We start from the raw sequence: 25243 nt of genomic DNA, 5'->3' as shown, positions 1-25243 counted from the left end.
AAGTAAACAGTGCTAAAATAGTGATGGCAATACAGAAATCAGGAACTAGTGGCATGACACTTTGGGAAAGATATTTAAATAAGCTGGAGAGACTCGGTATCTCCAGCTTTAAAACAGAAATCAGCCTCTGCCACTTCATAGGTGCTAGAACAAAAGAAACTTGTTCCAAATGAGATGACGCATGTGAAGCGCTTACCCAGTGCTCGGCAAGGGGAAGCACTCTCTAAACGTTAGCAAATACCATGGTAGGGCAGAAGGCCCCTGACTCTCCGCTTTTAGCTTACTGAAGATCCTCAAACCAACAGCACACAGCTTCCAGCGCATGCTCCTTTCCCCAAGACCTTTTGCGGGAACCCGCCGCCAGCGCGGAGCCACCGTGACTCGTAGCCACCGTGACTCGTAGCCTGACTTCCGTTTCCGGGGGCGGCTTCCGGCTGCGTGACCTGACCGCAAGAGGCCAATGGAGTGCGGAAGCTGAAAGGGTCTTCGCTGGCGGCCGGTAACTGGCGGTGGTTGGGAACGGCCGAGTATGGCTCTTCTGGTGTTTCAGCTTGGGGAGAGAGGGGCGGCCTTCCTCTTGCAGTTGAGGCCGGCGCCTGGCCGGACTTCAGCCGGATCTCGTGGCGGAGCCCATCTTGCTCCCTCTCCTAGTCCTTTACCCGCTCCCTAGGATTCCCGGGCCCTGTGGGTGGGAGTTGGGAGACGTGAGTTCTCTTCCATTCTGCGCCTCTCATTGGCTCTCTGACCTTGTGCGGAACGCGTCCTTTAGCTGACCTCAGCTGCCTTTTTTAGAAGATGGAGATTGTATTCACAGTGACTGTCAGCTTTTTAACGGCGGGAACTGACGTAGTGTTAAACACTGTCGTGTATCGCTGGCACAGCACAAGGACATTATAGGTATTCTGTACTCACTTAAGTTATTTTGAGTCACAGACCTTTTGAAAATCTCGTGTAAGCTATGGCCCCTCCACCTCTCTAATACTTCCCCCGGTCCCCGCCCCAAGCACACACAAAAGCTTATGCATAGGAAATTTGTTTTACTATTTCGGATTACTTCCAAGATCTCTCTCCTGATGCCCATCTATGGATCCCAGAGCCTGACAAGTAGTAGGCGTTTGAATATTTGTAATCATTAGATAGTAAGTATTCAATTAACCATTTTTATTTTTAATTTTTTCTTTTCTTTTTTTTTTTTTTTTTTAAGACAGGGCCTCACTGTGTCACCCAGGCTGGAGTGCAGTCCTCCCGCCTCAGCCTCCCAAGTAGCTGGATTCCAGGCGCCCACCACCACGCCCAGCTATTTTTTGTATTTTTGGTACAGATGAGATTTTGCCATCTTACGCAGATTGGTCTCGAACTCTTGGCCTCAAGCGATCTACTCGCCTCAGCTCCCCAAAGTGCTGGGATTACAGGCATGAGCCAGTGTGCCCAGCCCAGTTAATCATTTTTAAATGCATAAAATGCTATTTCACAGGAGGGAAGAAGACAGATAGCCTATTAATAAGTTTTAATTATTGGCCTAGCCATGTACTACTCTCACTTGTCTCCTAACAACTCTGGGAAAGAGGTATTACTTAATTCTCACTTGTCTCCTAACAACTCTAGGAAAGAGGTATTACTAATTACTTAATTACATTTGAAGGTTTGGGAGAATTAATTTGCCATAAGTCATTCAACCTATGATGGTGGAGGCAAGAATTCAAACCTGTATCTATCTGAAACTCCAAAAGCCCCATATTATTATTATTATTATTATTATTATTTATTTTATTTATTTATTTTTTTTTTTTGAGACAGAGTCTTATTCTATTACCCCGGCCGGAGTGCAGTGGCACGATCTCAGCTCGCTGCAATCTCCATCTCCCGGATTCAAGCAATTCTCCCTCAGCCTCCCAAGTAGCTGGGATTACAGGCTCCCACCACCACACCTGGCTAATGTTTGTATTTTTAGTAGAGACGGGGTTTCACCATGTGGGCCAGGCTGGTCTTCAACTCCTGACCTCAGGCGATCTGCCCGCCTCAGCCTCCCAAAGTGCTGAGATTACAGGTGTGAGCCACCACGCCCAGCCAAGCCCTATATTCTTAACTAACCATGTTCTTAACATCTAGATGCAGAAATGGATTTGAATGTGATCTGCAGTTTCTATTGTAGTTATGAAATGGCTTTTGTCAACATGGGTTACCCCAAAGCAAACATTGCATGCTATGGAAATACTTCTTGTCTCTTTTTCTCCCATGGTATCTGTATTGTTTCTTTAATAATAACATCATGTTTTACAGCCTGCACTCTGTGCCCATGTTTATTCAACCCTTTTTACTTTGGTGACTGTTTATCAGATATGTTGCCTTGTTCTTCCTGCCCTCCAGAGCCCATGTTTTTAATTATAACTGAAATATGAGATGACAATATTTGGGCTTTATTTCATTTTCTTTTAAAGGACAGTACTGCTTTTAAAGAGACAGTGTTAGGGATCTTGGAAGCACAGCCAACATGTGTGACATTGAAGAAGCCACTAACCAACTCCTAGATGTGAACCTTCATGAGAACCAGAAGTCTGTACAAGTGACAGAAAGTGACCTCAGAAGTGAATCTGAGCTTCTAGTCACTATTGGAGCCACTGTACCTACCGGCTTTGAGCAAACAGCTGCAGATGAAGTCAGAGAGAAACTTGGGTCATCATGCAAAATCAGCAGAGACCGTGGCAAGATATATTTTGTCATTTCAGTGGAAAGTCTGGCACAGGTTTGAATGGAGCAATATTTAAAATAGTTTCCTAAGTTGATCATTTTATGGTTACTTTTCATTTTATAGACCCTTCTGGAATTCTTTCTGATGTTCATTGCTCTGCCCCAAATCAGGTGATTTTAAAGTTACTGCATTTTCTGTTGAGTACCGATTTGTAATTTTGACTGTAGTTTCAGTATCCCTTAGGACCAAAAGTGTTTCAGATTTTTGGAGAGGGGCGGGGGGAGTTTTGGAATATTTGCATTATACTTGCCAGTTGAGCATTTCTTTTTTTTTCTTTTTCTTTCAGACAGAGTCTTGCTCTGTCACCAGGCTGGAGTGCAGTGGTGCGATCTCGGCTCACTGCAACCTCCGCCTCCCAGGTTAAAGCGATTCTCCTGCCTCAGCCTCCTGAGTAGCTGGGACTACAGGCGCCCGCCACCGCATCTGGCTAATTTTTGTATATTTAGTAGAAACGAGGTTTCAACCATCCTGGCCAGGCTGGTCTCGAACTCCTGACCCCGTGATCCACCCGCCTCGACCTCCCAAAGTGCTGGGATTACAGGCCTGAGCCACTGCACTCAGCCTGCCATTTGAGCATTTCTAATCTGAAAATCCAAAATGCTGCACTGAGCATTTCCTTTGAGCATTGTGTTGGGGCTCAAAAAGTTTCAGATTTTTAGATGTGGGCTGCTCAACCTGTAGTAGGATTGCTACATTTTTAGAGGTGATCTAGTATTTCTTGAGGATTGAATTCACCAGAAAGAATACTGTTCAACTTAAGAAATTCTCTAAGTATCTCAGTATTTATTTACTTCAGCATCTAGCAGATGTTTAACCTTTGGTGATGAAACATAAAAGAGATTTTCCTATTAATGTGCATCAAAAATTCTTGCTCAGAAGTAATTAGGACTCAAGGTAAAAAGTGAAGGTCAGAAAACTGCAATCTCACTATCATAAAGCTGATATATCTCATTACCACATAAGCAGTAAGAGGGCAAGGATTGTTGTCTATTTTTTTTTTCCACCAATATATCCCACGCTCTTAGTGTCTGGCATATAGTAGGTACCCAGAAAATATCTGTGGGATGAATTGGTAAGCAAATGTTTTCCATCCAATATTTTAGCCAGTACCCTCAGCAGCTTTGTGAAGATAGGCACTATTATTATCCTCATTAATCATTAGGCTTAGGACACATAAATAATTTCCCCAGGGCCACTCAGCTAGTAATCACAGAACTGGAGCTCAAATCCCCTGCTTTTAACCATTGCAGCATACAGTGTACCATAGAAAGTCATTGAGGAAATATGATACAGCCTACCTGAGTGGCTTCACCTTTCTCTTCTCCCACAAAAGATGTGTTGCCCACAAAACACTTCATGCTTCTCTCTTTCCATCTGCCCTTTTTCCCTTTCTCTAGGGGAAAGCTGATTGGTAACCAAAGAGATGAGAAACTAGGGAGATGGGACATTTTAAAAATACAAAATATAGTTAGTAGCTGCTTTAAAACTATCATTCCTAATTTTTTAAATACTTAATTGTTGATAGCTTGTGCTGTTCAAAAGTTTTCTCAGAAATGTGTTTCTTTTTTTTCACCCAGGTTCATTGTCTGAGATCAGTTGATAACTTATTTGTGGTGGTTCAGGAGTTTCAAGATTACCAGTTCAAACAAACAAAGGTGAGCTATCCTAAACATCGTGGCTGATTTTTGGCTGTCTTCCACAAAGAGATTATTTCCACTTTTCATAGTCTGTGAAAGTTTAGCATTACTGTAGCCTTTGTAATAGAATACTGGGAGGCTTTTACAGTAAAATCTAGAGTTTTGCTGACAGTCTATCCCAAAAGATGTTTTTTGAAAATTAGTATTGAAAACCATTAAAGTTTATAAGAAAGAAGAAAACACGTTGTTTTACTTGTAAAAGATATAAACCTTAGATTTGCTTTGCTTTTACATATATTTAGTTCCAAAATAGAATTGCTTCCAGAACATGAACCAAAGAACAAGTGACAGTTTGTGTCTTCTACAAATAACACTTCCTCGCCATCCTGCTTTTGCTCTGCTTTCTTCTCTTTCTTCATTTTTTGAAATAAAGCCAAAGTAATATCTAAATACTCCTTCAGTTGTTAGGACAACAGCTTTGTCTCCAATATGTATTTAGCGTCTGAATCCTAAATATTCAGCTGCTGCCTAAGCTGAAGGTTGAAAATAGATTGCAGCAAGGCTTTAGGTTTTTTCCACACTGCTTTTTGGTTAGGTTTCTAGAGTTAACCGCTTAAAAACATTTTTCTATCAGTTTTACGTATCTTAGAAATAATGTTTTTAAAAACAACTGTGATACGCTACCTAATTGTCTAACTTATTTATTGGCAAGCATGTTGATTTCTAAAACGTTATTCAAAAACCAGTCAAAGTTGTATGAACCCCCAGCCTAGAAAAAAATAAGACCAGACCTAAAAGAAGTCAGACTTAAGGGCCTGGCATGGTGGCTCACGCCAGTAATCCCAGCACTTCGGGAGGCCGAGGCGGGCGGATCACAAGGTCAGGAGATAGAGACCATCCTGGCTAACACAGTGAAACGCTGTCTCTACTAAAAATATAAAAAATTAGCCAGGCGTGGTGGTGGGCGCCTGTAGTCCCAGCTACTCGGGAGGCTGAGGCAGGAGAATGGCGTTAACCCGGGAGGCAGAGCTTGCAGTGAGCAGAGATCACGCCACTGCACTCCAGCCTGGGCGACAGAGCAAGACTCCATCTCAAAAAAAAAAAAGTCAGACTGAAAATAGATAAAAATTGTATTAAGTAAAAATCTAACTTTTAGAAAAGCTTAAAGCATTCTAATGAGTTCTCTTAAGTATTCAGATGATAATCATGAATTTATTAGTCCCCACCCCCCTCTTTTAAAAAATATTGAGATAGGGTCTCACTACGTTGCCCAGGCTGGTCTCAAACCTCTGGGCTCAAGTGATCCTCCCACTTAAGCCCCCCAAAGTGCTGGGATTACAGGTGTGAGCCATTGCACCTGGCCCCCATTCCCCACCTCCACCCCCGCATTTTTTTTTTTTTTTTTTTGAGACAGAGTCTTGCTCTGTTGCCTAGGCTGGAGTGCAATGACACAATCTCAGCTCGCTGCAACCTCTGCCACCCGGGTTCAAGCGATTCTCCTGCCTCAGCCTCCCGAGTAGCTGGGACTATAGGCGTATGCCACCATGCCCGGCTAATTTTTGTATTTTTAGTAGAGACAGGGTTTCAGCATCTTGGCCAGGCTGGTCTTGAACTCCTGACCTCGTGATCCCCCTGTCTTGGCCTCTCAAAGTGCTGGGATTACAGGCATAAGCCACCGCACCTGGCCTCCATCTGCCTTTTTAAAAGTATCAACAAATCTGTGATTTATATGGGTTTTTAAAAACTAGTTAATACATGTATTTAGAGCAAACTTGTAAAGACTGAATGGATATAGAGTGAAAAGTAAGTCTTTGTTCCTATATCCCCATGCTATGCAGCTCCCTCCCTGGAGGCAACAACTATTACCAATTTCTTGGGTATTATTCTGGAGATATTTTGCGAATAAATGTATTTTATTTACACAAATGAAAGCATAGCCTACATACTTTTCTGTGCTATGCTTTTTTTTCATATACAAGTTGAGTATCCCTTATCTGAAATACTTGGGACCAGAAATGTTTTGGATTTTTGTTTGTTTGTTTTTTGAAATATTCTGGGTTGGGCGTGGCGGCTCACACCTGTAATCCCAGAACTTTGGGAAGCCAAAGCAGGTGAATCATGAGGTCAGGAGTTTGAGAGCAGCATGGCCAAGGTGGTGAAACCCCATCTCTACTAAAAATACAAAAATTAGCCGGGTGCGGTGGCAGGCTCCTGTAATTCCAGCTACTCCGGGAGGCTGAGGCAGGAGAATCACTTGAACCCGGGAGGCAGAAGTTGCAGTGAGCCGAGATCACGCCACTGCACTCTAGTCTGGGCAACAGAGCAAGACTCCGTCTCAAAAAAAAAAAAAAGAAAGAAATACTCTGAGGATGGAACCTATGTATAAACCCAATATTCATTTGTTTCATATATACGTTATACGTATAGCTTGAGGGTAATTTTATATGATTTTTAAAATAATTTGTACATGAAACAAAGTTTGTGTACACTGAACCATCAGAAAGCAAAGGTGTCACTATCTCAGCTACCTGTGTGGCATCATGTTGGCACTTCAAAAAAATTTTAGGTTTTGGATTTTGGACTTTGAGATTAGGAATGTTCAACCTATATGTTGGAGATCCTGGCAGTATCATTGCTGGAATTGGCTGCATATACTCCATTGTTTGGCTGTATCATAATTTAACCAGTCCCATTTTAGGGCATGAGGGTTTTTCACATTCTTTTGCTATTACAGTGGTGCAACAAATACACTATGTAAATTCTTGTACATATTCAAACTGAGTGTCATCTTTGTGTTTATCCCATTGATACTTATTGATAATGACAACTGTTTAGTCTTAGTTTTGTCATGCTTATACTTTTTGCTTTTTCTTAATTTGAAAAATCTTTACATTATGTCTTTACTTTTTTCATGTGCCTGTGTTTTCTAATAGTTTGGAAGGTTTATGTGTGTGTATTCTAGCTGTTACCTTTATAACTACAATTTGATATTATCTACCTTATCCACCATATATACACAGTATTTTTTGAATCCCTGCTAAAAGCAATGATGAAATTGGCATATTTATACTTTTTTCCTTTATTTTTCAGTTATTTTTCTTAGTGTTCACCCTTAAACCTTTAAATATACTTACATTTTATTTATCAGCTTTAACTTCTATCCTTTGACCTCTGGGTGTAAGAGATGAGGGTATCAGTATGCCCATTTACATGCCAGTTTGTAACATTTACCTTCTGCTTTATAATCATAATCCCTACATTTGTTTTCATTTTAGTGATATAATTAAATAGATTATAGGCACATTATTTGTCCTTTTGTTATAATTTGTATCTGTTGAATGGCATGAGTTCAGAAATGTTTGTCTTTCACCTTTATATTTGGCTGATAGTTTGGGTATAAAATTTGGAGTTAGGCTTTCTTTGCTTAAGAATATATGTAGTCAGTGTTCATTCTCTTTTGTAAAAGATTTATTTTTTGAGACAGGATCTTGCTCTGTTGTCTAAGCTGGAGTGCAGTGGCGTGATCAGAGCTCATTGGAGCCTTGACCTCCCAGGCTCAAGCAGTCCTCCCATCTCAGCTTCCTGAGTAGCTGGGACTACAGGCATGTGCCACCATGCCCAGTTAATTTTTGTATTTTTTTGTGGAGACAGAGTTTTGCCATGTTGCCCAGTCTGGTCTCAAACTCCTGAGTTCAAGTGATCCACCTGCTTCAGCTTCCTAAAGTGTTGGGATTACAGGCATGAGCCACCATATCCAGCCCAGACTTTTTTTCTTGTCATTATTTCCCAAACAATACAGTATAACAACTATTTCCATAGCATTTACATTGTATCAGGTATCATAGGTAAGATAGAGATGATTTAAGTTACTCTTGAGAGGATGTGTGTAGGTCATATGCAGACACTATACTATTTTATATGAGGGACTTTTGAGCATCTTTGGGTTTTGGTGTCTTTGGCGGTCCTGGAACCAGTGTCCCCCATGGATACCAACTGTCCATAAGCAAAGTAGAGGTTTATTTGTTTGATTATAGTGGTGAGAAATGAATGAATTTCTTTCTCTGTCCTTTACAGGAAGAAGTTCTAAAGGATTTTGAAGACTTGGCTGGAAAACTCCCATGGTCAAACCCCTTAAAAGTGTGGAAAATTAATGCCAGTTTTAAAAAGAAAAAAGCAAAGCGCAAAAAGATAAATCAGAATTCAAGTAAAGAGAAGATTAATAATGGACAAGAAGTCAAAATCGATCAGAGAAATGTTAAAAAAGAGTTCACTAGCCATGCTTTAGATTCTCATATCTTAGATTATTATGAAAATCCAGCCATCAAAGAGGACGTATCAACATTAGTAGGTGATGATTTGGCATCTTGCAAAGATGAGACTGATGAAAGCTCAAAAGAAGAAACTGAGCCTCAAGTGCTAAAGTTTAGAGTCACATGCAACAGGGCAGGAGAGAAACATTGCTTTACCTCAAATGAGGCTGCAAGAGATTTTGGGGGTGCTGTTCAAGATTATTTTAAGTGGAAGGCCGACATGACCAACTTTGATGTGGAGGTAGGTATAGGATCTGACTGTGGTGATTGAAGAATGCTGTCACAGATTTGTAGAATTTCCAGACTAACCCAATGTTATGCACAATTAAATTGAAGAAATAGTAGGGTGTGGTTAAGAAGAGCATAGGCTGTGGAGACAGATTTAGATCCAAATTTTGACTCCACAACTGTATAACTTTGGACTAGATAGTCTCTGAGCCTCTGTTTCAAATGGAGCCAATAATATTATGTACCTTTAAGGTTATCCTGAAGGATAAATGAGGTACATTTAAAATATTTGGTGCAATACCTTGCATACACTAAGTGCTCCATAGATGGAAGCCATCAAGGTTGAGTTGTCTGTTTTCTTTTTCTTTTTTGAGACAGAGTCTTGCTCTGTCACCCAGGCTAGAGTGCAGTGGTATGATCTCAGCTCACTGCAGCCTCCACCTTCCTGGTTCAAGTGATTCTTGTGCTTAGCCTCCCAAGTAGCTGGGGCTACAGGCACATGCCATCACACCTGGCTAATTTTTGTATTTTTTAGTAGACATGGGGTTTCACCCTGTTGGCCAGGCTGGTCTCGAACTCCTGTAGTGATCTGCCTGTCTTGGCCTCCCAAAGTGCTGGGATTATAGCCGCACCTGCCTGATTTCTAATAGACTACTCTTTTACTATATTATGTGGACTTTCATATCATAAAATTCAACCAGAATTAAAATAGTTATTTTGTTTTTGTGTGTCTTGGTTGCAGAGCTTTGCTACTGAAAAAATAAAATAAGGCTGGGCACAGTGGCTCACGCCTGTAATCCCAGCACTTTGGGAGGGAGGCCAAGGCAGGTGGATCACTTGAGGTCAGGAATTTGAGACCAGCATGGCCAACATGGTGAAACCCTGTCTCTACTAAAAATACAAAAATTGGCCCATTGTGGTGGCACACTCCTGTGGTCCCAGCTACTGGGGAGGCTGAGGCAGGAGAATCACTTGAACCAGGGAGGTGGAGGTTGCAGTGAGCCAAGATCATGCCACTGCACTCCAGTGTGGGTGACAGAGCAAGACTCCATCTCCAAAAAAAAAAAAAAAAAAAAAGTGCATTTTTTAAACAAACCCTGACCTTCTCAAATCAGGACATCATTGCTAATACTCATCCTAGAGTCAGCTCTCCTCTTTCTTAAATTCTGCTAGATTTCCAAAGTCAGGTACGTCATTTTAGTATATTTACTTTCCTTGGCCTTAATCCTCTTTTATCTAGGTGATTGACATGTGAACCATAGGAACTAAAGTCTTTAAGTCTCTGACAGCTTAAAACATCTCTAGCAGCTGATATATTTACCAAAGAGCCAATTTCTGTTGCTTTTGGGACACTTGAATCTGGGGCAAGTCACTGATTCTTTCTAACTTTTTTGTGCATGTCAAATCAGGAGTCTAATTCCCCATTCCTTTTTTTCCTCATATACTGCCATGAAAATGAATAGGTGGCTCACACCTGTAATTCCAGTACTTTGGGAGGCCTCGGCCGGCAGATCGCTTGAGCCCAAGAATTTGAGACCAGCCTGGGCAAAATAGTGAGACCCTGTCTCCACTAAAAATAAAATAAATATTTTTAAAAATAAAATGAATAGGTTAACCAGAACAGTGATGTCTAAAAGTTAGCAAGGTGATTCAGAGGAGTTTCTGGAGCCGTGCTGCATTGGTGTAAATCCCAGAGGAGGCTGGGTGTGGTGACACACACCTGTAATCCCAGCACTTTGGGAGGTCGAGATTGGAGGATTGTTTCAGGCCAGGAGTTCTAGACCAGCCTAGGCAACATAGGGAGACCCTGTCTCTACAACAACAACAAAAAAAATTAGCTGAGTATGATGACACACGCCTGTAGTCCCAGGTACTTGGGAGGCTGAAGTAAGAGATTGCTTGAGCCCAGGAAGTCCAGGCCACAGTGATCTGTGATCATGCCACTGCACTCCATCCTGGGCGACAGAGTGAGACCCTGTCTCAAAAAAAAAGGGAATTCCTGAGGAGCTGTCTTTGTGCCTCAGTATCCTCATTTATAAGGGTAATAATACCTAGCTTAGGGGATGTGAATATGAGATGAGGCCATGTATGTAAAATGTGTAGAATAGTGCTTTGCATTAGGAAGTGCTGTATGAGTATCAGCTGTGCTTCTGCTGTGGCTAAGCTCAGGAAGTCTTTCAGTGAAAGATTGGGGAACATTTTAGTTTAGTTTAGTTCACTTTTGAGACAGGGTCTCGCTGTATCACCCAAACTGGAGTGCAGTGGTGCAATCATGGCTCACTAAAGCCTTGACCTCCCAGGCTCAAGCTGTCCTCCCACCTCAGCCTCCCAAGTAGCTGGGACTGTGGGTCTGTGCCACCGCACTCAGTGTAATAAGACTTTTTATTTGAGACTTTACCAATTTTTAAAACATTTTTGTTGAGATATACTTTGCACCCCTTAAGTACACAAATCTTAAGTGTACGCTTCAGTAAGTTTTTACTTATATACACGATGTGTAAACAGCATCCAGATAGAGATACAAAGTATTTCCAGTACCTCGGGCTCCCCTTGCCCTTTCCCAGTCAGTGCCCACTCAAGGCAATCACTAATCTGACTGCTACCACCAAAAATTAGTTTTGCCAATTTTTGAACTTCATATAAATGAAATAATATAGTATATAGTTTTTTTCGTTCATTTTAACATCTATTATTTTCTTTTAATTCACTATGTTTATTGGCTACAAGCAGATTTCACCCCAATTTTTATAACACAAACATATTTTGAAAGCTTAGAGGTTTTTTAATATGTATTTTTTAAATGTCTTAACTTTTTAGACAGTTTTGGGCTGTGGTGCGCTGTGTCGATCAGGTGTCTGCACTAAGTTTGGCATCAATATGGTGACCTCCCAGGAGTGGGGGACCAAAAAGTTGCCTAAGGAGGGGTGAACCGGCCCAGGTCAGAAAAGTCTTATTACTAAGTGCAGTTTGAACAATCCTAAAACTATTTTGTCTTGTTCCACTTTACTATAGATTCTTTTGAACATCCATGATAATGAGGTCATTGTGGGCATTGCATTGACTGAAGAGAGTCTCCACCGAAGAAATATAACACATTTTGGACCTACAACTCTTAGATCAACTCTTGCCTATGGGATGCTCAGGTAAGAAAATGAGTTTGCCATCCAGCTTAAAGTGGCACCTTGGTTTGAATGTCCCCTTCAAAATACTGATTTGTGTGTATGTGTGTTTGAGGTACTATGTTGGAATAGAGTGGATAAAGAATAGAATGGAAAGCTAATGATCTATTTCTTTCCCTTCTATCCAATATTGACTCCTTGTGATCTGAAAATACTGCTTAATAGGTGGCTCAGTTTTCTTTATTTCTTTTTTCGAGACAAAGTCTCACTCTGTCGCCGAGACTGGAGTGCAGTGGCGAGATCTCAGCTCACTGTAACCTCTGCCTCCCGGGTTCAAGCAATTCTCCTGTCTCAGCCGAGTAGCTGGGATTACAGGTGCCTGCCACCACGCCCAGATAATTTTTGTGTTTTTTTAATAGAGATGACATTTCACTATGTTGGTGAGGCTGGTCTCAAATACCTGACCTCAGGTGATCCACCTGCCACGGCCTCCCAAAGTGCTGGGATTACAGGTGTGAGCCACCGCTCCCAGTTTTCTTGATTTTAAAATGAGAGTAATAGTTCTCACCTGCCTCTTGAATGAAGTTACCACATTTCTGTTTAGCAAGGATATGTGTGTTGGGAGATAGAGTAAATTTTGCTGTTTCATTTCTGTGCAGTGAAAAAGATGAAAGCAGAGATTTTTATGTGTATAACGTGTAAATGAACAGAAAGAGCTTTTACTTATATTTTTAAGCTTTATATTCACAGCAACTCAGGAATCATCCTAGAATTTTTTACTTTTCAGAGTACATGACCTATCTTTCCTTCTTCTCTGCCCTTCTCTCTTTTATTGGGTGCTTCTTTCCACCACTTGAAAATTTTTATTTTCTCTAAAGCCTCTGTTTTCCAGATGGCAAAATGGATTTGATGTGAGACTTAAAGGATTATTAGTGAGGATTAAATGCTGAAGCATATGCAAAATACCTATTATATACAGTGTCTGGTATGTCCTGGTAGTTAAGTCCAGTCATGCATCACTTAATGACAGGGATACATTCTGAAAAATGTGTCATCACGCAATTTCATCATTGTGCGAACCTCATGGAGTGTACTTACACAAATCTAGATGGTGTAGCCTACTACACACCTGGGCTATGTGGTATCTCCTATTGCTCCTAGGCTGCAAACCTATACAGCATGTTATTGTACTGAATATTGTAGTCAGTTGTAACGCAGTGGTAAATATTTGTGTATCCAAACATAGAAAGGGTAGGGCAAAATATGGTATTATAATTACTGCATTCATATATTTGGTCCACCATTGATTGGAAGATTGTCATGCAGTGCATGACTGTATTCCTTCTCTTCCAATCTTTTATCTTCCTAACGTATTAATTCAATGACAATAATAGAAAATTGGGCCCATTTGATAAAGGAAAATCTTCTAGTCTTCATTAATTTAACAAATATGCGTTATCTACTGCCAGGCATATGGTAGAAACCAGGGATACAGAGAGGGTGTTATTTTGGGTGCAAATATTTAAAATCTAAGTAATCAAGTTTAGGATAAAAAAGTGATAATTGTGCCAGAGAGGGGTTTATTGGAAAGATAAAGAGAAATCTTGGGGATTCTACAGAAAAACTGAATGTTGGTTCTCAAGAAGGGTAGGAACCACATCTTGGAAAACCACCAGAAATGTAGGCAGCCACTTTTATCTCCCCTTAGAGCCTGTGGACTCTTGTCTCTTCTCATCTACATGCTTTCTCATCTAAATTTACGTATTTCCAATTCCAAACGACCAACCCACACTGCCTAGGGCTTTTAGCTCTTTGTTCCAAATTCCTGGAAGAGAGGATCTGATTGACATTGTTTTGGTCAGATATTCACCCCTGACCATCAGGAATGGCTTGGAGTACAGGGTGCTTACCCCCTCAAGAGGGTTGCCAAGGATTCTGTTGCCATGTGTTGAGGAGTAGGAGCAAGGAGATAGAGCAGGACCAATGTTACAATAAGAACCCACTATTAACCCCCAAGAATCTGTCTTGTGAGGGAGATAAATATCATACATGCGATAAGTCCCACACCAGCACATGAAAAGATTAGAAGAACACGAGAAGGAGAGAAACCTACTGACCTGTTTCAGGGTGGGGTGCTTCATAAAGAGGATAACAGTTAAGCCACTAACAGTAATGCCTCTAATCTTGAATCTGTTACCTACTGGTTTTGTGTCCCTGGACAGGTAACTTCATGTTTCCTTGCATCAGCTTACCTTTAAAATGAGAATAATGATAATTATCTAACAGGGTCCTTACTGAGGATTCCGTGAGATAATGCATGGAAAGAGCTTAAGTCCATACCCAGCAAATACTAAGTGCTCAAAGTAAAGCATTTTTTTTTCCTTTTTTTATTATCTAGTCCCACAGAGCAATTTTTTTGTATCAAGATTATCTTTAAATTCAAAAGGAAAGGAATACTGAATGTCTCATTGCCAGTAACCTTATATTGATGCATGTTTGACTTGAGATATTTTTGAGTCTTTTTAATGTAATACAGGTTTCTGTTGAAAACAACACTGTTGTCTAAAAGTATGCATGAGCATGTGTGTGTGTGTGTGTGAGTGTGTGTGTACACATGTGTACTTTAAGATGTCTGCAAACTAAATTTCATTGGAGAGTGAAATGGGATTTTGGAAGATAGTCAAAGGAGATTTAGTTATAATGATTTTTTTCCCCAAGTAATAGAATATACAGTCAACATATCATACAAATTGATTATTTATTTATTTATTTATTTTTGAGACGGAGTCTTGCTGTGTCACCCAGGCTGGATCTTACATCATCTTGGCTCACTACAATCCCCGCCTTCTGGGTTCAAGCAATTCTCGAGTCTCAGCCTTCGTACTAGCTGGGATTACAGGCACCCACCACCACGCCCAGCTAATTTTTTGTACTTTTAGTGGAGATGGGGTTTCGCCATGTTGGCCAGGCTGGTCTTGAATTCCTGACCTCAAGTGATCCACCCATCTCAGCCTCCCAAAGTGCTGGGATTACAGGCGTGAGTCACCATGCACGGCCACAAATTGATTTCTAAAATATGTGTAGATTGGTGTTCCTTCAGGCTAGTGTGATAGGTCCTCAATCTTAAAGCTTCAGGAATCATCAGTATAGAAGCCTCAGCTTTTGAGTGAGTCTTCACATAGGCTGTTTTCTTTTCTCCAGGCTCTGTGATCCTCTACCTTATGATATAATAGTCGATCCAATGTGTGGAACTGGGGCAATACCAATAGAGGTAATCATATTTCTTTAGCTTTTAGATAAGAGTGATACATCCAGAATATTCTAGACCTAATGGGCAAATTAGATACAATGAAATCTCCATGGTTGGATCAGTGGACCCAAGAGTTTTAAAACAATTAACAACAGAAAAGTTGGAACTTTTTTGTAAAGAATGTAACTACTTATTTCAAAGAGCCATGTGCCACTGGATTAGATACATTGTTAGTGACATCTATTCACTAGATTACAGAGGAAGCTGAGAATTACAAACTGCTGATGAGTTCTCTGTGTAACAGACAAGCTGGTAGACTTGAATGGGAAAAGATAATTGAAGGCATAAGCATAAACTTGAGGAAGGCAATTTTCTTCTCTGTAATCCACTTAAGTTCCTAGAGGGAATAAGTATAGTTGTAAAAAGGGGAAACTTATGAACATTACTTGGATTTTTTAGGAAGTCTAACAAGCTTAATACAAAATGCTCTTAAATAGTTTTCAAAATTACCATGATATTGAGAGGACTCATAAAAATTGTGTAAAGCAAAGCAAGAAATGGAAAGGCATTTTCTAAATGGAGAATATTTCATAGTAGATTCCCCTTGAATAATCAGTATCATCTATATGTTTTTAAACAATTTAGAAGAGGGAGCTCCCAGTAAAATCACTGAAGTTTGTGTGAAACATAGTAGTTCTTCCATATAGTATACTGACAGCCAATTTGAATAAACTGCAGGGAGACACGGCAGATTATATGATTGGGTAGAAACTGGACAGATGAGCAAGTCCAAAGCAAGCCCACAAGGGGAGAAATAATCCAAACTGTAATTAGAAAATGATATGTGTGTTCTGCGAGTTAAAATCCAAGACTGAAATCATAGAAGTCTACATGTGACTGTGTTCCGTGAAAGCTAGAGAAATTACTGTGGCTTAAAGAGACTGCACAGTAAAAACCCAGTCCTTCTTGTGGCCAAGAAGGATTCTGGGAACAAAGCAGAGTGTTGTTTTCTAGTATGAAATCATGATATGTGTATGAAATAGCAGGTAAGGTCACCGCATGTCAAGAAATACACAACAGAGCTCCGAGTAAAAATAAAGGCCGAAAAAAATTAAAACATGAAGTTTGAGCCATTTCCATGTAAGAGTAGACATGCAGATGTCAATGTAGAAAAACCTAAGCTGATATATGATCAAAATGAATAAAATTATGAAGAAATTGACAAGGTATATATAAAGATTTGTTCACCAAAGTATAAAATACTTGATCTAGAATACTTTTTTTTTTTAATTTAGAAGTGTTATACTATAAAACCCAATTCTTTCCAATGCTGAAAATCCAAATAGGTTTAGGAGAAAAAAAAAAAGAATATTCGGGAATCGGAATCACTGAGAGTCTTCCTCAAACTCTAGGTCCCCTCTACGTCCCCACCCACCCAAAATTCTGGGATACATCAACTTCTCTTTCGTGTGATGTCATCGTAGGATTGTAGACAGGAGTATGTTATCACCCTCAAGTGTCTGGGCAAAAGAAAAACTTATGAAGCACTGCACTCATGGATGAGAAGTATGTCACTGTTCACAAAGGAACACAAAGGTGTTTGCTACTCATCCCTAAGCAGAGGCAGAACTTTCCTGGCTTTCATGTCAGAAATCTTCTGTTAATCTGCATAGAACATTGTTCAGGCCTAGGGTCACATGTCACCTCATTCCACAAATGATATGTGACAGTTTGGTATTTATGTTCTGCTGACAGGTTTTTTATTTATAATTACAAAATCCTTCCAGTGATATGGTGGTTACCATTCAAAAGCCTATCATACAAAGGAAATTGCATTTTGCTATTATTTTTTTTGACCTGGAGCAAGCTCTGTCAGCCAGGCTGGAGTGCAGTGGTGTAATCTTAGCTCCCTGCAACCTCTGCCTCCCTGGCTTAAGCCATTCTCCCACCTCAGCCTCTCGAGTAGCTGAGACTCAGGTGCACACCATCACATCCAGCTGATCTTTGTGTTTTTGTAGAGATGGGCTTTCACCATGTTCCCAGGCTGGTCTCGAACTCCTGGGCTCAAGAAATCCTCCTGCCTCAGCTTCCCAAAGTGCTGAGATTTCAGGTGTGAGCCACCATGCCTGGCCGGAAATAGCATTTTATTTTGCAATTCTCAACTATATCAGATTATGTAAACTCCCACAACCACAAATTTCAAGTATTTTCAAACCGCATTAACTTAGAATTTATTTAGTGTGCCAGACGCTGCTGGATGAGGAACTGAATAAAATACTAGACCTGACCTCAGAGAGCTCCCAGGTTAGTTGGGAGGCATAAAGGGGAAGAAATAATTAACCGTGGAACAAGTGCAGTGGCAGAGGTACGTACATACAAAGTGTTTTTGGGAGGGGCACATGAGACTGCTTGGAGAGTTAAGGCTGATGTTGAAAGGGCATGAGGTTTGAGCTGGGTCTTAAGAGATGGGTAGAGGTTCAGCAAGCAGAGAAAGAATAAGAGGGCATTTTCAGCCAGGGAAATAGCACAGTTGACAACATGCAATGTTTTGCCACTCTAGAAAAGCACTGGATTGTCTTTGTTTGTTGACAATTTAATCATATTTTACAGTTTGCTACTTTTGTTTTAACATACACTCTTATCTTTTAGGGGGCCACTGAATGGTCTGACTGTTTCCATATTGCTGGTGATAATAATCCACTGGCTGTGAATAGAGCAGCAAATAACATTGCATCTTTATTGACCAAGAGCCAAATTAAAGAAGGGTAAAAATTTAAAAGATTTCTTAGCATCTTTTAGAGTTAGAGAATCACTTTTTATATTGACTTTATGAATTAAAACTCCCAGTGCATTGTGATGTCATTGTAACCAAAATGAATATACTATGAGACTCCATTTACATTTTTAAAGTTTATTGAAAATAATTTATATTTGAAAAACATTATTTTAGCTATAATTTCCCCACCATATGCAATTTTTCATTTCTGTCTTATTCATGTCTTTTCCCCCACATATTGGAAGAATATTCTATAGACTCATTTTAATTTCACAAAATTTTAAACAGTATATTTTTACATAGGCTTCTTTTTTGCTTTGGGTACAGGGTCTCATTTTGTCACCCAGGCTGGAGTGCAGTGGCATGATCATGGCTCACTGTAGCCTCAACCTACTGGGCTCAAACAATCCTCCTGCCTTGGCCTCCCTAGTAGCTAGGAATACAGGCATGTGCCACCATGCCCAGCTAATTTTTTAAATTCTTCATAGAGATGGGGGTCTTGCTGTTTTGTCCAGGCTGGTGTCGAACTCCTGGCCTCAAGCGATTCTCCCACTTCAGCCTTCCAAACTGCTGGGATTAGAGACATGAGTCACCACACCCAGACCATAGTCTTTTAAAGTCACTACATAAATTCCATCGTATAGAAATACTGCAGTTTATATAGCCTCTCCTCTGTTTTATTACTAAGTCATTGGTTATATATTTCGTTGTCTCTCTGATCTAATTTTTTAGGACAGTGCTTCTCAAACATTAATGTACATCTGAATCACCTGGGAGTACTGTTAACACAGATCTGATTCAGTAGTTTGGGATGGGACCTAAGAGTCTGCATTTTCCAGGAAACTCCAGGACAATGCTGATGCTGCTGGTCTATGTATCAATATGAAATCCTTTTACGTGTATTAAGACAAGTAGTTGGAAGGCTTCAGTTTTCTTAAATACTGATTTGTTTTATTGTGATGAATTAATTTTGAATGGTTGTTTCATATTTATTGAGGGTTTTTTTAATGAGCCTAGTATATGGCCAGTCTTTTTCTTTTTTTTAATTAAAACTGATAAACATTTAAACAAACTTACTTTTCTAGCTTCTGAATATTTTATCTTGTTTGTACCTACAATGTCTGTTCAACCTGTACTTTTTTTTTTTTTTGAGAGAGTCTCACTGTGTCGCCCAGGCTGGAGTGCAGTGGGTTGATCTCAGCTCACTGCAAGCTCCGCCTCCCGGGTTCACGCCATTCTCCTGCCTCAGCCTCCTGAATAGCTGGGACTATAGGCACTTGCCACCACGCCCGGCTTATTTTTTTTTTTGTATTTTTAATAGAGACGGTTTTTCACCATGTTACCCAGGATGGTCTCGATCTCCTGACCTCATGATCTGCCTGCCTCGGCCTCCCAAAGTGCTGGGATTACAGGCGTGAGCCACTGCGCCCGGCCTCAACCTGTACATTTATATCCATTTTACTTTGGTTTTTAATATTTTTCGCCTTATGTTTTGTGCAGTTATTGGTATGCAGTTATAATACATATTTTATATGTACTTTTTAAAATTATGTAGTGATTGCTTTTATTGCATTTTTTTCTTAAATTCTTCATTAAATGTCAATTAAATCCTTAATTTCTGCTGATAACCTTTGACTTATCTTCAGTTCTTAGCCTGTGCATTATTTTGTTTCTTAAACCAGTTGCTTTGCCTTAATGGGGAGGATTTAAATCCTTTGTATTTATTATTATTCATTCTGTCTTCTGTCATCTATATTTTTTATCTTAACTTTTTTCTTAGTCTTGTTTTATATAGCATGGCACATATTTTCCTTTTGGTTTTTCATCTTGAAACAATTACCTATATACTTGCCAATTTTACTATCTGTTTTTCTTTTAGGCCTCCTGTTATTACTAGTTTTACAAACTTTATTCTTCAGATACATCACCCCATTATCTTTTCTTTAGTGTTGTTTTTTTCCAGTGTATGTTTTATCAGCAACTTAAATTTTTGTATCATCAGTTATGTAATTTACTGCTTAAGCATTGTTTTTAAAGTTGTCTTTTGCAGTTCTCTGCATTACAATCATGTTTTCAGTTTGTTTCCCTTTTTTCTGAGACGGGGTCTTGCTCTGTCACCCAGGCTGGAGTACAGCGGCACAATCCTAGCTCACTGCATCTTTCAACTCCTGGACTCAACTGATCCTCCCACCTCAGCCTCCTGAGTAGCTGGGACTATAGGTGTGTGCCATCATGCCTTGCTAACTTTTTAAAAAGTATTTTAGAGACAAGATCTCACAGTGTTGCTCAGCTGGTCTCAAATTCCTGGACTCCAGTGATCCTCCCACCTCAGCCCCTGAAAGTGCTGATTATAGGCAGGAGCCACCATCCCCAGCCTGACCTTCTATTTTTTCCTTTGTGCCACTTCTTAAATTTTGAATAGGTTGATATTATCACTGATATCCTTAGCATTTTATATTTTGCGTAGCAGTCTCTTCAGAAACAAAAATTGTTGTAACGATTTTATGCTTCACAATATGTTGAAGCGCCTTTCCTTTGTCCCCACAGCAAACCATCCTGGGGCTTGCCCATAGATGCTGTTCAGTGGGATATCTGCAATCTGCCATTGAGAACTGGCTCTGTGGATATTATTGTAACAGATTTGCCATTTGGAAAAAGGTGAGAATTGGTTGGGGTTTTTTTTTAATGAATTTTACTTTCACTTGTTATACTAGTACCTGCTTGTCTTCTAAATATGTCATTATTTTCCTTGCGTTTATTCTAAGTCAGGAAAAAAATCTTGAATTTTAGCAGACTTAGCAGAGCTGTTTTTCACTTAACAACATGATGGATTCACCCATTATGTTTCTTCTGAGAACTCAGGAATGTATTAACTACATTTTGAATCCTGACCATCATGGGAGGTTCATTTTTAAATTACCTGTAATTCACTTTCTAGCCCATTCTTGAATTATATATCTTACACAAAAAGGTGGTAGAAGACTTGGTTCTGATTCTGTTTCTCAGCATAAATGATTCTTTTTTTTTTTTTTTTTTGAGACAGAGCCCCGCTCTGTTGCCCAGGCTGGAGCACAGTGGTACGATCTCGGCTCACTGTAACCTCTGCCTCCCGGGTTCAAGCGATTCTCCTGCCTCACCCTCCTGAGTAGCTCGGATTTCAGGCACGTGCCACCATGCCCAGCTAATTTTTGTATTTTTAGTAAAGACGGGGCTTCATCATGTTGGCCAGGCTGGTCTCAAACTCCTGACTTCAGGTGATCTGCCCGCCTCAGCCTCCCAAACTGCTGGGATTACAGGCATGAGCCACCAAAACACCCGGCCTAAATGATTTCTAATCACTTGTTCGGTTTATATAGTTTGACTGCTTATTATACTCACTAAGAGGACAAGTCATATAACTAACATAGTTGTCCAAAAACAAATTTTTTTGATTCAGAATTCTAAGCAGTTTACTAACTCAGCTTATTTCATTGACATGTAATGGCAAAGGTCTGGTTTCTAAAACTACAGCTATTTTTCTTGCCTCAGGATGCATGAAACTGTTTTTGTTTCATTTAGTCCTTCTATTTTGTATCTTTTGCAACAGTGTTTGACTCATGAGACCTTCTATTATAGGATGGGATCCAAGAAGAGAAACTGGAACCTTTATCCAGCTTGCCTACGGGAAATGAGCCGTGTCTGCACACCTACCACAGGCCGAGCTGTACTACTTACTCAAGACACAAAATGCTTTACCAAGGTGCTATACACATTAGCTCAAAATCGCAGCCTGTGGCAACTTTGGGATCTTTTTGAGATTTGGGGATGTTTGTTTGGATAAGATTTGTTTTCTCTTCCCCTGAGGTTTCTTATCTGGCAGTTAAGAATCCTGGTTGATGTAAAAGTAGATTGTCAACCTAATTGTTATGCTTTTTGTGTGTACACAGGCGTTATCTGGAATGCGACACGTATGGCGAAAGGTGGATACAGTCTGGGTGAACGTTGGTGGTCTTCGTGCTGCAGTTTACGTTCTGATACGTACACCTCAAGCTTTTGTTCATCCTTCAGAACAAGATGGAGAAAGAGGAACTCTTTGGTAATGCAAAGAATGAAGATGACTAATAGTACTTGTACTTCCCACCACTGGAAATGTTAGCATAAAAGAACTTGGAGAGAAAAATAGTATTAACAGAAGTGCAGTCTGCACTCTAAACCTGTTTAAGGCTCTTCATCCTGGTTAGCAAAAGGTGTGAATATAATGTGATGGAATTTAAAAGTTTTATGAGACCAGGCACAGTGGCTCACGACTGTAATTCCAGCAGTTTAGGAAGCCGAAGTGTGCAGATCACCTGAGGTCAGGAGACCAGCCTGGCCAACATGGTGAAACCCCATCTCTACTAGAAATACAAAAATTAGCCAGGTGTGGTGGCGGGCGCCTGTAATCCCAGCTACTCAGGAGGCTGAGGCTAGAGAATCACTTGAACCCAGCAGGCGGAGGTTGCAGTGAGTCGACATCACACCATTGCACTCCAGCCTGTGCGACAAGAGCGAAACTCTGTCTCAAAAAGATTTTATAAGAAAGCAGAGCTTTTCCTTGAAGCTCTTTTGAAGTGGTGGTTTAATTAGTATTTTGTTGAAAATATTTTAAAGATGCCCAGTGAAAAGCCTACTAAAGTGCTGTGAGATTGGGGTTTAGAACATTTTATTTTCAGGCTTTATGGCCTATTTTCCATTGTGTCAAGTGCAAAACTACCCTGGCCCAAAGGAAGGGCAGAAAACATAATTACATCTTAGGCCACATTTCATTGTCTTTGAAGCTTTGCTAATCCAGTTGCTCAAGTTCTTTACCTCAACCTGAAGGAATGAAGCATTATTACATTTTGTGAATGGTGTTCAGCCTGTAAGACGAAGTCTCACAAGACCTATAGGAAAGTTTACCATCTGCCTTAAATATTAAAATATCCATCTGTTATTCACATTAATACACAGAATTAAAATAGAGGTCTAGGAATTATCAAAAGTACTGCAAAAATACTGTTAGTATAGAACTTTTCTATTTGTAAATAGCACATACATTGATAGATGGGGTATGGGACCAACAAACCAAATTAAATGAAATTGTTTTTCTTTCAGTACACTAAGGTGTGTGTTTTCAAAACCAAACACAAACCTGTCAGCGTATTTGTTGGCTAGTTAGGCCTTTTTCTCTTAAAAGGCCAAGAGAAAAAAACTGATGTATCTTTGGAAAACTTTTAATTTGGGAGTTATGTGGGTTGTTATTTTCTCCTGGATCACGATTCACATTTAATTGCTTTTCCAGTTGCAACAAGTCCTTCTTGAGAGTTTTGTGGAAAATGGTGCTTCCCTGGAACAGAGTAGTTGATGTTTTTTTGTGGAACTCATCATAGTATTGTTTATTTTGGAGCCTCTGGCTGCATTCAGCATAGATTTTCAGTATCCTATTAGTATTATAATAGTACTCCTCTTAATACTTTTTGATGTCTCCATTGAGAATAAAAGGACACAATACTTTTGAAAGAGGAGTTCACATTAGCAGCACAGTCAGCAATCCTCATCTGGTTTCTCTGATCTCCTACCCCACACTTCATAATGAATGGGAAATAAGATGTTTATGAAGGTTTTATATCCTAGACTGGCCTTTTTACCACGATCAGAATTCACAGCTGCTTTATTTATGGGCCGAACACAAAACTTTTCACCTGATGGGAGAAACCATTTAAACCTCAAATTAAGCAACCCACAGAACCAGGAAGTTCAAGGACCATGTCTGTTTTCCCCACGATGTCTTCCCCACCCGCCCCCCCCAACTAAGGGCAGGGTATCATATCTGCCAGAGTGGGTATTTGTTGAACAAGCGAGTATTTTTGCCTATTAGCTTAGTTTTTAAGGAAATAATGTTTTATTTGATTCATCATAGCTTTAATCCTATTAAATACTACAATAAAAATTTGACAAGACTGATGCAAATATGTACTGGGCAATAGTTTGCCGTCTTCTTCCCTAGTATGGTGTTTTTCAATCTGGTGACTAGAATAGGCAGTGGGCTATAAGCAGGATTCATAAGGCCTGGAGTTGAGTTATATGTGACACTGCCGCCTATTCATTGTGTGACCTTGGTTTTAACCTTCAAAGTGGGTCTCCTGGACTAAGTATCAGGAACTTAACAGCTTCCCAATACTTCATGAGACTAAAAGAATGTGAAAAGATGGGGAAATGAATCTGTAATCTGAACATGGAATGACTGTTACAGACCAGACATATTGTTACTGGGAATGAAAAAGTCAGTATATTTGAGGGGAAAAAAATGTAAATATTGAGAAAGATTTTACAAATCTAATTAGGGGAAGATAGTTATCTCCCAATACTAGAGTGTACCAGAGTGCTTTTAAGGGGAACATTTGGTTACCCTTATTTCTTTAAAAATGGCAGTTTAGGAAATTCTACCCTAACTGTAGGCCCAATGTCAGATAGGACTCAGGTCTCCACTGCAAGGACCAAAATGTTAAGTTGAAGACTGAAAATGGGAAAATTTGGAAATGTCTTTGGAACCTTAAGTACATTAAAGCCCGTAAGTGCTTCATACTCATTGACAACATAGGCATAGAAAAAAGATATCCTTATTCTCAAGCATAGCCTTTTCTAATAAGTTCATGTTAGATGTCATGAAGTTTAGTGAGGAGTGAAAATATATGAGGAAAAACATGAACCATTCTACTCTGGCAAAAGTTCAGGAGAAACACCATAGGCCTGTATACCAAATTTTAAAACATGTTCAATAATGTGAAAAAAAGTATCACATTGCTTATGAAAGGCTTTCCTGTCGCCTCTTCATACTTTTGTCTCAGGCTAACATGTTTGTTAATGAGTTACAGTGGTGAAGTTAAGGAAATCTGCTTCCTGTCCTAGCATGCCCATTATCCCAGCCATACAGATTTAATACCAGGAATCACTTTAACTCCATGCAGTCATTCAACAGATACTTGAGTATTTACTATGTGCGTTGTGCTATAGTAGCCATTTCTTAAACTTTGTGGCCTCAGAGAATCCCTTCACATTCTTAAAGACTGAGGGCCCCAAATCACTTTACTAATATTTTACCATATTAGAAAGTAAAATACTTAAATATTATAGCAACAAATGCGTATTTTCAAAAAAAATAGGTGCATTGTTTTAC

General features: G+C 39.8%; 1 protein-coding gene and 1 long non-coding RNA gene across 14 annotated transcripts in view; one reads left to right on the top strand and one right to left on the bottom strand.

Annotated features, from left to right (window-relative positions):
• The window catches only part of LOC129058529 (uncharacterized), a 36807-nt gene extending 36404 nt beyond the window's left edge, over positions 1 to 403 (bottom strand). Inside the window, exon 1 of one of the 3 annotated variants that reach the window (XR_008523694.2) lies at positions 197 to 403. This is a non-coding gene — a long non-coding RNA (uncharacterized LOC129058529). The remainder of the gene's footprint in view (positions 1 to 196) is intronic. The other 2 variants (XR_008523693.2, XR_010139162.1) reach the window with 2 other exon arrangements.
• On the top strand, positions 195 to 24036 carry THUMPD3 (THUMP domain containing 3). Of its 11 annotated transcripts, none has more exons than XM_063721952.1 (11): positions 419 to 499; positions 1205 to 1567; positions 2439 to 2743; positions 4327 to 4404; positions 8461 to 8937; positions 11937 to 12067; positions 15245 to 15314; positions 17943 to 18058; positions 20617 to 20727; positions 21685 to 21808; positions 21996 to 24036. In XM_063721952.1, the coding sequence occupies exons 3-11, from the start codon at positions 2492 to 2494 to the stop codon at positions 22146 to 22148; spliced, it is 1512 nt and encodes a 503-aa protein (XP_063578022.1). In that variant the 5' UTR covers positions 419 to 499; positions 1205 to 1567; positions 2439 to 2491; the 3' UTR covers positions 22149 to 24036. The 11 variants fall into 11 exon arrangements, with proteins under 11 accessions (XP_002813526.4, XP_054407829.2, XP_063578022.1 ...); XM_063721950.1 differs by lacking the exon at positions 1205 to 1567 and adding an exon at positions 1062 to 1139 and having other exon boundaries at positions 442 to 499; XM_063721951.1 differs by lacking the exon at positions 1205 to 1567 and adding an exon at positions 1062 to 1139 and having other exon boundaries at positions 455 to 527.
• The last annotated feature ends 1207 nt before the right edge of the window (positions 24037 to 25243 follow it).

The sequence above is a fragment of the Pongo abelii genome, chromosome 2 (genome assembly GCF_028885655.2).
Source record: "Pongo abelii isolate AG06213 chromosome 2, NHGRI_mPonAbe1-v2.0_pri, whole genome shotgun sequence".
Lineage (NCBI taxonomy): Eukaryota > Metazoa > Chordata > Mammalia > Primates > Hominidae > Pongo > Pongo abelii.
The sequence above is the reverse complement of the archived record's forward strand: the minus strand, read 5'-3'. Positions and strand labels throughout refer to the sequence as shown.

What these genes read in the sequence shown, in the direction of transcription:
- THUMPD3 (XM_002813480.6), top strand. Translation starts at nt 2,492, where the DNA reads ATGTGTGACATTGAAGAAGCCACTAACCAACTCCTAGATGTGAACCTT. An exon ending in TGACCAACTTTGATGTGGAG is followed by an intron (nt 8,938 to 11,936) that starts GTAGGTATAGGA and finishes ACTTTACTATAG; the next exon opens with ATTCTTTTGAACATCCATGA. An exon ending in CTGGGGCAATACCAATAGAG is followed by an intron (nt 15,315 to 17,942) that starts GTAATCATATTT and finishes CTTATCTTTTAG; the next exon opens with GGGGCCACTGAATGGTCTGA.